Consider the following 12,499-nt stretch of genomic DNA (forward strand, 5'->3'; position numbering starts at 1 on the left):
ACCCACCTCATATGTAGACTTTCTTCTCTGCTCTCTGGTTCGGTTGGTTTTCGGGGTTTAGCCTCCCTGTGATAAGAGAATTTTGAATTTTGCAGGTCGTTTTTCTTGTCTGTTTTTATTAGTCTTGGGAGAGGGTATTGATTGCATCCATATGCATTTGTTTCTTTCTCCTCACTCTTTCTGTAAAGATGAAGGAGGCAAGAAATACATACATACACACATACATACAAACATGTGTATGTAATGTATATGTGTGTGTGTGTATATATATATAATTTTTTCTTTAACATCCATAAGTGCTTAGTGAACAGTGTATCAATATTTTTTGCATACAATTGTGATATTACCACTTAAATATACATAATCATACTTTTTCAATTTCTTACATTTGTGTATACATAGTAATCATAATATGTTATTATATTTCAGTGTACATTATACTATTTTCCCAATTTCTACTTTCTACTTCTTTTTCCCTAACATTAAAATAACCACCATGTTGAAAATGTATTCTTACGCCTATCCATCCTCTCTTGGCCTTTTTAGAATTTCAGCTCTTACTGACTTTTTGGTGAATCTGTCTTGCTTCTCCTCTGTTATCTTGTAACTCCTTTTGTCATCTTTATTTAATCTAAATATTTCCGCTGCCACAGCCTCTGCCCCTTGCTGTTGAATCTCTAGAACACCCATCCTCAGTTCCCCCACCATTTTTTTTAAAAAAATCCCTTTCTCTTTATTCTCTTTTCTATTTTGAATTCTTTAAAAAATATTCTATTTGTTCTGTGTTGGAAATCATTGGTATCTCTTCCATCTCTAAGCCTAAATAGGTATGTTTTTCCATGGCTTGGGAATTTCTCTGACTTTCCCCTTTCTCCCCCACCCCACCCCCAAAAAGGAGGGGAAGATGACCGGAAAACTTGAACGGCCTTGACCTACAGTGTGGGTGTGTTGGATCATTTTGCACATTTGGGCTCCCTTGGGGAAAACAGCACTGTTGTGAGATTGTGTTCCTGAGTGATTCAGCACACTTGAAATTAAGCCGTGTGGAGGGAGTGAACTCCTGTTCTTACAAATGCTGTGGTGTTAGAATGACGCACACAATGTTCTTGGTTCGTTTGCTTTCTTCTGTATTTATAATGAAATCGGTATAGAATTAATCTAGAATTGATTCTACAATTAATATGTCCTATTAATTAATCTAGAATTAACGTATCCTATTGTATTCCTGTAGCATTTATATTCTCTTGGAAATTCTGCAACCAAGGAGATAGCATGAATAGTGTGTATATCTGTCTAGATTCCAAGTGCATATTTCTCTCCGTGTGTGTTTGTGAATCCTCATGCAGGGCCATCTTTCCAAGTAGTTGTTAACAGTTACACTGTAGTCTACACAACTACAAGCCAAGCCAAAGCAAGTGTTATTTCTTAGACTTTTCAGAGTAAAGTTTACTAAGACATAATTACTGTGTGCAGGCTGGTATTGTAGCTTCAGTTTTTACTCCACAATGTTTTGTTTCTTGGAGAAGGTAACTTGATATCCTAAACAAAAAATATCAAGGGTGAAAAACATAGCTGTGTTTTAAGCAACTGGCAGAGACCACAGGAAGGGCCGAGCACTCCCTCGGAGTTGCTAAAACGCTATTTTGAGGAGGCAAAAAAATGCTCACTCAAAAGTTTAATTTATTGGCAATTTTGGGCTGCAATTCTCAAAATCAGAAAAGGATTTGTTAATTTGTTATTTACATTCTGCTGGAATGTTTATGAGCGCTGTTTTTTTAAGGACTGCATGGGCAGAAAAATTCTGTTTTGTTTTAATAACGGATCTCAGTTGAAAATACACACACATACTTCTTAGTTTTCTCTTCGAAAGAGAACAATTTCTGAACGTCGTGAGAGGGTTTTCCTTCCCCTTTTTATTGGACAATCTTTAATTAGTGCCATTTTGCTTGCAGCATAAATGCTCAAATTCCCAGAAAGAAAGCCTGTGGGCTTCAGCCTTGCTTTTTAACCACTGAAGTAGAAGCTTCTGCAAAATCTATGTGAAAAAGCATCCAGTAACACCACCATCTTGCGACTTCATTTATTTAATCTGACATGGTTGTAGTATCCTCCTCGCTTCCAGACAAGCCGGCCCTGCAGCCGTTAGCTTCCTTACTATAATTAACTTGGAGTCATCGCTGATCTCAGTCCACATACGCTTAATATAGGCTCAATTTATGGCCAAATCTTCGAACCCAGCATTTGTTCCTCAGAGCCAGAAACACCTTAGGAGAGGACTTTTCTTTGCGTCTGAAAATAGGGATATAGGTCGTCTTTGAGTTACGACCACAACGGAGCCCAAAATTTCTGTTGTTAAGTGAGTTTTGCCCCACTTTATGACCTTTATTGCCACGGATGTTAAGTGAATCATTGCAGTTAAATGACTAACCTTGTTGTTCAGTGAATCTAGCTTCCCCATTCATTCTGCTCGTCAGAAAGTCACACAAGGGGGAATCACATCACCTTGGGACACAGCAATGGTCATAAGTACACAATTATTCCAGCCTGACCCATCTCCCATTCCTTGGTCTTGGTCTTGGGAGAGAGCTGGTTTTGGGGGGAACAACCCCTGAGCCTCTAAACCTGAAAGAAACAGCATCCGTCTACCTGCTTTGGGCTCTTGGATATCTCTGCGTTGTGATAATTTTCTCCCTAAGATCTTCACACCGAAAGCTCAGAGGTTGGAACCATTCCTGACACATCACATAGACGGCTGGGTTCTATGCCTCAAAATTGTTTGGCTCCTGGTTGACAGTCCTAGGGAGAATTCTCATTTCCGAGGCATTAACCACGCACTAATGTTAAAAAAATGGGCCAGCGCTCACATGAAGATCTGGCCAAGAGGTCTCATTGTACACAATTTTTATTTTTATTTTTTGCCATCGGTGTCAACGCAATTTTTATCTGCATGACAGGCTGGCTGCTTAATATTCCAGAACATTTTGACAGCGTCCTTATTTTTTCTTTCTTTCCCTGAATTAATGCAATGCTTTATATTTGCAATTTTTTTTTGTTTACATTTATATCCCGCCCTTCTCCGAAGACTCAGGGCGGCTTACAGTGTGTAAGGCAATAGTCTCATTCTATTTGTATATTTACAAAGTCAACTTATTGCCCCCCCAACAATCTGGGTCCTCATTTTACCTACCTTATAAAGGATGGAAGGCTGAGTCAACCTTGGACCTGGTGGGACTAGAACCTGCAGTAATTGCAGGCAGCTGTGTTTTAATAACAGGCTTCTTACAGCCTGAGCCACACCACGGCAATACCTACAACGCCCTTACACTAAGGGCTTGTTGGACTTCACAAGTTCCGTCTGCACCCACTTGGGATCATGTCCCCACAATGTGTTAACTCTCGTAAGAGGGTTTTTCTCTACCCGGGCATATTGATTTCTGACTCTCAGCTGCTGTAGGGCAACCTCCATGAATATAATGCAGAGAGTTCTCAACTTATGACCGTGGCTTTGTAACCAGGGAGAGAAATGACCCTTCACTCAAGCCATCAGCCATAATTGGCATCGCAGTTGGACAGCTCAGCATCCCAATTCAGTCTTGTACTTTCTATTTCTCCCCCCCCCTTTTTTTTTTCCAGGGAACACTTAATAAAACCAGTGGAACAACTTGCCTTCGGAAATGATGGGCGCTCCATCACTGGAGGTTTTTAAAAAGAGACTGGACAGACATTTGTCTGAAATGGTATAGGTTCTCCTGCTTGAGCAGGGGGCTGGACTAGAAGACCTCCAAGGTCCCTTCCAGCTCCTATTCTATTCTATTCTATTCTATTCTATTCTGCGAAGATGATTTGGTGTTGACAACAGATTTTTTTTGGGTATCTTTGCTAGTTCAGAATGTCTGTCTTTTTAACCCTCTTTCTCCTAATAGAAATTTGCTCAGCTTCCATTTTGCATTATTTTTTGCACTGACCTGGTTAACACCATCATTGGAGCTAAAAATTTGTTTTCCAAGTAGCTTTTAGGAGGAGAAAGATGTGTAATATATTTAGGAAATACGTATTTCCTAAATATATATGTTTAGTAATATATTTAGGAGATAAGGTGGCGACTGTTTTTGTGTGTGTGTGAGCCCTCCACCCACCTAGAAAATATTGCAAAAGGGAGCCCTATATAAAATTGCTGGGGTGTGAAGTCCAACGAAAACCGATGTCTCCTCCTTGCTGCTCTGCGTACATAATATTTGATCTGACGTCTTCATTTGGTGTGTGTCTCTCTCTCTCAGCAGGTCTTCCCCACCCTTCTCCAGCATGGCCTCCTCTTCCTCAACGCCTCGATGCAACTCAAACTCCTTGGAAAAGGCCTCCATTAAAAAAGTGAGTGTCTTTCAGGGCTTCTTTTAAGTCAGATATTTAATACCGTATTTTTCGGAGTATAAGACGCACTTTTTCCCCCCTAAAAGAGGGTGGAAATGTTGGTGCGTCTTATACATCAAATACAGCCATTTTTGGCCTCCTGAAACCTCACCCCACGCATCCCGTTTTTGCCAAAAAACAGGCCCATTTTTTGCAAAAACAGGATGCACGGAGGGTTTGGGAGTCCTGCAGAGTGCTCCTAGGGGCTTGGGAGGGCAAAAACGCAACACATGCGGGGATTTGGAGGGCCAGTTTTTCGCAAAAACTGGGTTTTTGCTCTCCCCAGCCCCCAGGAGCACTCTGCAGGCCTCCCAAACTCTCTGCGCAACCCATTTTTGCGAAAATGGTCCTGTTTTTGGCCTCCCAAACCCCCCACGCATTGTGTTTTTGCCCTCCCCGGCCCCCAGAAGCACTCTGCAGGCCTCACAAACCCTCTGCGCATCCCATTTTTGCGAAAAACGGGTCCATTTTTCACAAAAACGGGATGCACAGAGGGTTTGGGACGCCTGCAGAGTGCTCCTGGGGGCCGGGGAGGTAAAAACTTTTTTTTCTTGTTTACCTCTTAGAAATCTTGGTGCGTCTTGTTTTCCAGTGCATCTTATAGTCTGAAAAATACGGTAATTAAATGCTGTGTGAGGTTTATACCTACAGGATCTTGCCCACGGGACAAAAAGCTGACCTTGTCGTTTCTCCCTCTTAGCCTGTGAAAGATGGAACTAACTGGGAGCACAACGAAGAAATTCCTCGTCTGCCAGGGGAAACGAGAGTCACAGGTAAACGCAGGTTCCGTAGTTCTCAACCTACAAACATTCATTGAATGTCTGTTCTTATAACATCAGTGAACTGACCCATCCTTGTACTTCCAACCGTCTCGACATCTCCAGTCAAGTGATCAAAATTTAGGCGCTAGTCACAGTCAACCTGTTTACAGTAGTAGCCAAAATTGTGGAAACCTTTTGGGAAAAGTGTATTTTCTAAAACTAGCTAATAACGCCACTTTTTTGGTCGAATAGTACCATAAAATTATACATGAATGGAAAGATAATTTAATGAAGAATGAAATGCAATTTTATGAAAGATTTGCTATTAGAATAACAGTCACAGTATTAAAAAGAAAAGTGAAACATGCAGAAAAAAATGAGATGTGCAAAAATGATCTCCATAGAAAAAATGAGATGTGCAAAAATGATCTCCATAGAAAAAATGAGATACACAAAAATTATCACCATGTCAGTTGGTAACCTTTAGCATGAATTACAGCCTTACAATGTCTTCCCATGGAGGGAACCAAGTCTTCTAGTTCCGCAGCTGTTATAATGTGAAACCAAGATTGAATGATGGCTTCTATTAACTGGGTTTTATTGCTGGGTTGCTTCTGACTAACAAGTTTCTTCAGTCAGCTCCATAGATTTTCAGTTGGGTTAAGGTCTAGGCCATTCCAGCAGTGGAATAGGATTCTCTTCAAAACCCCCCCCCCAAAAAAAGTGGTGTTATTAGCCATCAAACCTCAAAAACACCCCAAAAAAGATAGGTGTGTCTTATAGTCAGGAGCATCTTATACTCTGAAAAATAGGGTAGTTCATATCACTTTTTTTTTTTTTTTTTGCATTTATATCCCGCCCTTCTTTGAAGACTCAGGGCAGCTTACACTATGTCAAGCAATAGTCTTCATCCATTTGTATATTATATACAAAGTCAACTTATTGCCCCCAACAAGGTCCTCATTTTACCTACCATATAAAGGATGGAAGGCTGAGTCAACCTTGGGCCTGGTGGGACTTGAACCTGCAGTAATTGCAAGCAGCTGCTGTTAATAACAGACTGTCTTACCAGTCTGAGCCACCAGAGGCCCTACTTCCGGGTTCCCCCATTAATCTCTGCCTTGCGAGTTTCTTTCTTGATTGCTTTACTGTATTTTGAATGCGGATCTTCTCTTCCTTCCACAGACAAGGAGGTCATTTACATGTGTCCTTTCAACGGTCCCGTTAAAGGGAGAGTCTACATCACGAATTACAGGATCTACTTGAGAAGTGTGGAATCGGTAAGCAAGCTCTCCGATCTGTTATGATGTTGGAGTTCCACTGCTTTGATAACTTCTCTGCCGAGTTGACCTCGGCTGAGTGGCATTTGCAGTTGGTGAGATCAGTTGACACCTGCTGTTGTCAGATTCTGAATTACTACAGGTTTGTCCACAACGCCGCCCTAGGCTGCATTAACAGAGGGACTGAATCAGGAACACACGAAGTGTTAATACCACTTTAGAATGCCTTGCTAAGACCACCCTTGGAACACTGCCTCCACCTTTGGTTGCCACGATATATTAAAAAAAAAGATGTTGAGGTTCTGAAGAGTGCAGAGAAGAGCAACCAAGATGATTAGGGGGCTGGAGGCTAAAACATATGAAGAACGGTTGCAGGAACTGGGTATGTCTACTTTACAGAAGGACTAGGGGTTACATGATAGCAGTCTTCCAATATCTCAGGGGTTGCCACAAAGAAGAGGGAGTCAAGCTATTCTCCAAAGCACCTGAAGGTAGAACAAGAAGCAATGGGTGGAAACTAATCAAGGAGAGAAGCAACTTAGAACTAAAGAGAAATTTCTTGACAGTTGGAACAATTAATCAGTGGAACAACTTGCCTCCAGAAGTTGAGAGTGCTCTTAATGCTGGAGGTTTTTAAGATTGGACAGCCAATTGTCTGAAATGGCATAGGGTCTCCTGCTTAAGCAGGGGGGGTGTTGGACTAGAAGACCTCCAAGGTCCCTTCCGGCTCCTGGTTTTTTTATTATTATTATTATTCTGTCCCCCTCCAGTGATCTGAATGGAGTACAAATTGATGGCTTGTTTTCTTCCCTGGCAAGGAAGTTAGTTCAGCATAGTAACCGAATGGAAAACAAGGCTCCCTTAAGACGTGCAGCAGATGCTTTTAAGCTAAATTCTTCCTTTCAATCCAGGGCTTTAGACTTTGTGTTTCGACTTGCCCACAAGTGCATCGGGATTCCAGAAGAGATTAAGGGCTCTGGAGGCCAATCTTGTAGCCTGATGCTATCTCGGAAGCTCTGAGTCACACGTGGCTGTGCCATCTCCTACCAAAATAAAGGAGGAGGAGAATTGTCTCATATTTATTGCCCGGCCCAAGGGACACTCATCTACCTTCTCTTTTCTTGAATTCTGAAAGCTGTACAGATACTCCTCGACTTAACAACCTCAATTGAGCCCACCGGTCACTCATTCCGGCCATTAAGCAGGTCATCAAATGACCCTACCCACTTTTAAGGTGCTTTTTTGCAGAGATCGTAAAGGAAACGCCACGGCCATTAAGTGAACACTGCAGTCGTTAAACGAACCAACTCACCAAGGCTTTTTTTTTTTTTTTTTTTGGCCAGAAGCCAGGAAGTGCCAATTGTCAACAAAAATCGTAAATCGCTTACATGGTTGCCAAGCACCCTACATGATCTCATATGACTGACAGATTCCCAGTGTCAGAATTTTGAATCGGGGGTTGTAAGTAGCCCTGGGAAGGTCCGTTGTAACAGTCACCAACTAGTCCTAAGTCAAGGACTACCTTTTTTTAAAGGCCAGGTCTCTTGAAAGATCCCGGGATTTTCATCTTTGCAGTTAGGTAGCAAGTTAGTAGATATTTATTAAATGCTTTGTGTCGGTGATGGCTAACCTTTTTGCCGTAGCGTGCCAAAAGTGGGGGGAGCACGGGGGGGAGCGCGTGCGTGTGCCCACACCCATAATTCAATGCGCCCTACTCCCCACGCATGCGCATGTGACCCCCCCCCCCCGCGCTCCCCTCGCTTTTGACACCCAATGGCATGGTGGGCCCGTAGACCCGGTTTTTGCCCTCCCCGGGGGCTTTCCTGGAGCCTGGGGAGGATGAAAACGGACTTCCCCACCCCTCTGGAGGCAGGAAACGGCCCGTTTTCCGACTTCCGGTGGGCCCGGAATGCCTGTTTTTCACTCTCCCCAGGCTCCAGAGCCTTTCTAGGAGCCTGGGGAGGGTTCAAACGGCCTTCCCCACTCTCCCAGAGGCTCTCCGGAGGCCAGAAACGGCCCGTTTCCCGACTTTCAGTGAGCCAAGAAGGGCTGAAAATCAGCTGGCCAGCTCGCGCATGTCTGCCAGAGCTGAGCTACGGCAACGCTTGCGTGCCCACCGATATGGCTCAGCGTGCCATCTGTGGCACGCGTGCCATAGGTTCGCCATCACGGCTTTATGTTGATGGTTATTTTATACTTATGCTTCTTGCCTCATTGGCCCATTAAGGCTGTTTTGCTTTTTGTTTTTTTAATCGGACACCGTCCATCCCTTTAAAATTGATAACGTTAGCTTTCAAGATACAGAATGTTTTATGACAAACACAGGTACGGAAGTGCAATCTGTTAGGAATCCTTCGCTTTAATGTGAACTTCATCTTTTTTTTTCTTTTTTCTTTTGGTCTGCTCAGGATCCAACAGTGGTATTAGACGTGCCTTTGGGGGTTATTGCAAGGATTGAGAAAATGGGGGGCGCTTCGAGCCGAGGAGAGAATTCGTACGGGTTAGACATTACCTGTAAGGTAAGACTTCAAAACAGTGTTGATATTTTCTTATAGGAGATCATGTATCAAAGAGAATTGGTGGAAAATAAGGATTTTCCCAACAACAACAATCCTGTGAGGTGGGTTGGGCTAGGCTGAGAGAGAGAGAGAATCCAGCTTTTGTGGTAAACAGGTGAATTTGAACAGAGTTCTTCAAAAGAGAAATAAATCATCATCTCCTTTTAATGACCCCATAATCCCTTTTGGGGTAGAGTCTGGGCAACTGAACGGAGCTGAGTGTTTTAATGGCCAGATGCCCTTCCTGTCGCCAATGCAGAGTTTTGTTCAGCAGATCTATTCTCAGTGTGCCCAGAGAGAGAAATATCTGCCTCTACTTAGAATCGAACTCACAGCCTCCTAATTGTGAGGCAAGAGCTCCACCTCTAGGCTACCACACCACTCTTAAAAAGGAAAATAAATGGTAGGTCTACAGTTAGATGAGTAGATTTCGTGAAAAACAGGCTACGTTGCCCATTTCTGACTTAAAACCTTACCTTTCAGTTTGGAAAGCTACTAGAACAAGTTACCTAAGATTAATCCTTGGCATTCGTTTAAAAAAAAATAAAAATGCATGGTTTGTTTTAAATCATAGGATATGAGGAATCTACGCTTCGCTTTGAAACAAGAAGGTCACAGCCGAAGAGATATATTTGAGCTCCTGACAAAATACGCTTTTCCACAGTCGCATAACTTGGTAAGCTCTTTTGAATTTGTTTAGTACTTCTTGTTGGTTTTGTCACCGTTCCAGAACAACCCAACTCCAATTAAGAACTCCCAAACAAGCTTCGTCTCAAAATCTTCATTTATTGGAATAGGTATAACTGGCACATCTGGGAAAACCCGAATCTGAGAGTTCCGGGTTTTCCCTCAATAAATAAAAACCCCAAATCCAGCCCCTGCACCCATCAGTCCAAAACATGGCCCAATCACCATCCGTCCCAACTTGAGGACCCACTGCAACCACTCCTCCTCCAGATGCAGGAGCACCATGGCCTTGGCCGAAAAGAAGAATGCTATTATGTCTAACAAAAACTCTCTCTTTAAGCCTTATGGGAGGGGCCAATCATCTCTTGGCCCTACTCCCGAGTCGTCCTTTTTGCTTGAGCTGCTCTTGCCTTCTGGCAGCTCTTCTCATGTATGCATTGGGAACAGGCTCCTCCTGTTCCTCTGCCTCACTACTGTCAGCCTCTGGAGGCTCTGGAGTCCGCACCTCACTCCCCGATGGCCCTGGCCCCACCTCAGCCTCCGACGCAGAGCCCTCATCCAGGCCTTCCCCAGCCTCCAGGACTGGCCCATGTTCTTCCTCAGCCTCATCGCTGTCCGACTCCTTTGCCAGCTCTGCAGGCTGCTGGCGGACCACAATGGGGGGGGGGGATGACTTCTCTTCCTAAAGGATGTGATGTGCTTTAAGTTTTCGCTTCTGATGAGGAATAGAAGCCAAGCCGTTTCTCCACCAGCACAGACAAACGAGTTTGGCATCTTGAATCTCTTTTCTTCTTTTGGCGTTCCACTTCCTAACTTTTCTTGTTACCCTCTCAGCCTTTCTTTGCTTTTCTGAACGAAGAGAAGTTTGCGGAAAGCGGCTGGCTGGTTTATAATCCTATGGTTGAATACAGAAGACAGGTAAGTTCGTTTTTTTTCCCCACTTCTCCTTTACATTCTTCCACCCTCGTTTTTCGGGGTTCGCTGTATATAGTTTTCTTTCTGTTCCGTGGCCAAATTGAACCGGACGAACAGAAAATAAGGAGCGCACACTAATTTTTGTTTTTAAGATATGAGCTAGGCTAGTGAAGTTGAGATGGCTAAATGACATCACCTGGAACAGATTTTTTTACAAAATGAAATATGGGTGTTCTGTATTACATTGTTCATTTTTAAACCTTGTATTGTGTTATAGAGGGTAAAGAATTTGGTTCAGTCTTGAAGCAAAACCAAGAATTCAGATCAGAGGATATGCTGAGTTATTTATTCATTAAATTTAAATACTGCCCATCTTACTCTTACCCCAAGCAATTCTTACACGTAAAGAGATGGGTGTCAACTCATTTGATTCATCCCATTTGGTAGGAAGGAGAAGTTTAAGAATAGAACTTTGTCTCAGAGACCTTTAAGGTCATCTCGTCTTGAGCAATGCACTTTACTGTCTGAGCACGGAAGCTCCTTCAATGTCATTTATTCTTCAATGTGTAATAAATATTTAAATCACAAAAGGAGGATGTTGGCCTGCCAGATGTTGCTGAGCTATCATTCCCGCCAGCATAATGGATGGTCAGGGAACCTGGGAGTTGTAGGAGAAATTCCGTGTTCCTTTAAACTGCAGACCGGCACACCTTCACTGAAACAATAAATGGGTTTATTGATGGATCAACAAAGACAAGCCCGAAGAGGAGAGAGATGATAGTCTCTTAAAACTTAAGCAAATCACAATAAATTCAGCAACTCTTTTCTATCCAGAACATCTGGATTCCCACACATGTGGTAGAGTGAGGTGCTTCCCCTTAGTTAGCATACTTTTCGGAGTATAAGAACTTCCCCCCCCCCCAAAAAAAAGAGGGTGGAAATGTTGGTGCGTCTTACGCACTGAATACAGCCATTTTTGGCCTCTCGAAACCCCGTTTCTCCCATTTTTGCCAAAAACAGGCCTGTTTTTCGCTAAAACGGGATGCGCAGTGGTTTGGGAGGCCTGAAGAGTGCTCCTGGGGGACACGGAGGGCAAAAATACGATGCGTGGGGGGTTTGGGAGGCCAAAAGCAGGCCAGTTTTTCACAAAAACGGGGCCCGCAGAGGGTTTTGGAAGCCTGCAGAGTGCTCCTGGGGGCTGGGGAGGGCAAAAACGTGATGGGGGAGGGAGGCCAAAAATGGGCCCGTTTTTTTTAGCAAAAACAGTGTGTTTGCCCTCCCCAGCCCCCAGGAGCACTCTGCAGGCCCCGTTTTTGCAAAAACGGGACGCGCAGAGGCTTTGGGAGGCCTGCAGAGTATCTCTGGGGGCCAGGGAGGACAAAAACGTTTTTTTTCTTGTTTACCTCTTTGAACTCTTGGTGCGTCATATTCTGGTGCGTCTTATAGTCCGAAAAATATGGTACTTCCCATTGCTATTTTTAGTATTCTTTTGGGCAAGTCTTAATATATATATATATGTTTTCTGAGGTTTTCGCGGGTGTTTGTATGTAGGTCTTTGGTTATTTGGGTTTTCTCCCGCGTAAAATTGGAAGTGTCTTCCAATAATCTGAGCACAACCAAGCCCCCACCCAAACAGGACACACCCCCAGCCAATCAGAGCACAAAAAAAACCCCAGCCAATCAGAGCACAGCCAAACTCCCACCCAATCAGTTCAAACCCCCACTAGCAGTTAAAAGGAAGAAACAGCTGCGATCACACATTGCTCCCAGAAGCACAAAGCTGAAGCCTGAAGATGACGAATGAGACTTCGTCGAAACGTCGCCAAGACACTTCCAATTTTACACGGGAGAAAACCCGAACAACCAAAGACCTATATACAAACACCCGTGA

At 43.4% G+C, this 12,499-nt stretch overlaps 1 protein-coding gene across 5 annotated transcripts in view; it reads left to right on the forward strand.

Moving 5' to 3' along the window:
• MTM1 (myotubularin 1) overlaps positions 1-12,499 on the forward strand; it is a 29,751-nt gene that overhangs the window by 2,787 nt on the left and 14,465 nt on the right. For 3 of the 5 annotated variants that reach the window (XM_058196889.1, XM_058196894.1, XM_058196892.1), the window contains 6 exons: positions 4,278-4,368; positions 5,108-5,180; positions 6,354-6,448; positions 8,857-8,967; positions 9,581-9,682; positions 10,528-10,611. In XM_058196889.1, the coding sequence (XP_058052872.1) occupies positions 4,303-4,368; positions 5,108-5,180; positions 6,354-6,448; positions 8,857-8,967; positions 9,581-9,682; positions 10,528-10,611 (531 nt within the window). In that variant the 5' untranslated portion in view covers positions 4,278-4,302. The remainder of the gene's footprint in view (positions 1-4,277; positions 4,369-5,107; positions 5,181-6,353; positions 6,449-8,856; positions 8,968-9,580; positions 9,683-10,527; positions 10,612-12,499) is intronic. The other 2 variants (XM_058196890.1, XM_058196893.1) reach the window with 1 other exon arrangement.

Source organism: Ahaetulla prasina, chromosome 11, assembly GCF_028640845.1.
Source record: "Ahaetulla prasina isolate Xishuangbanna chromosome 11, ASM2864084v1, whole genome shotgun sequence".
Taxonomy (NCBI): Eukaryota; Metazoa; Chordata; class Lepidosauria; order Squamata; family Colubridae; genus Ahaetulla; species Ahaetulla prasina.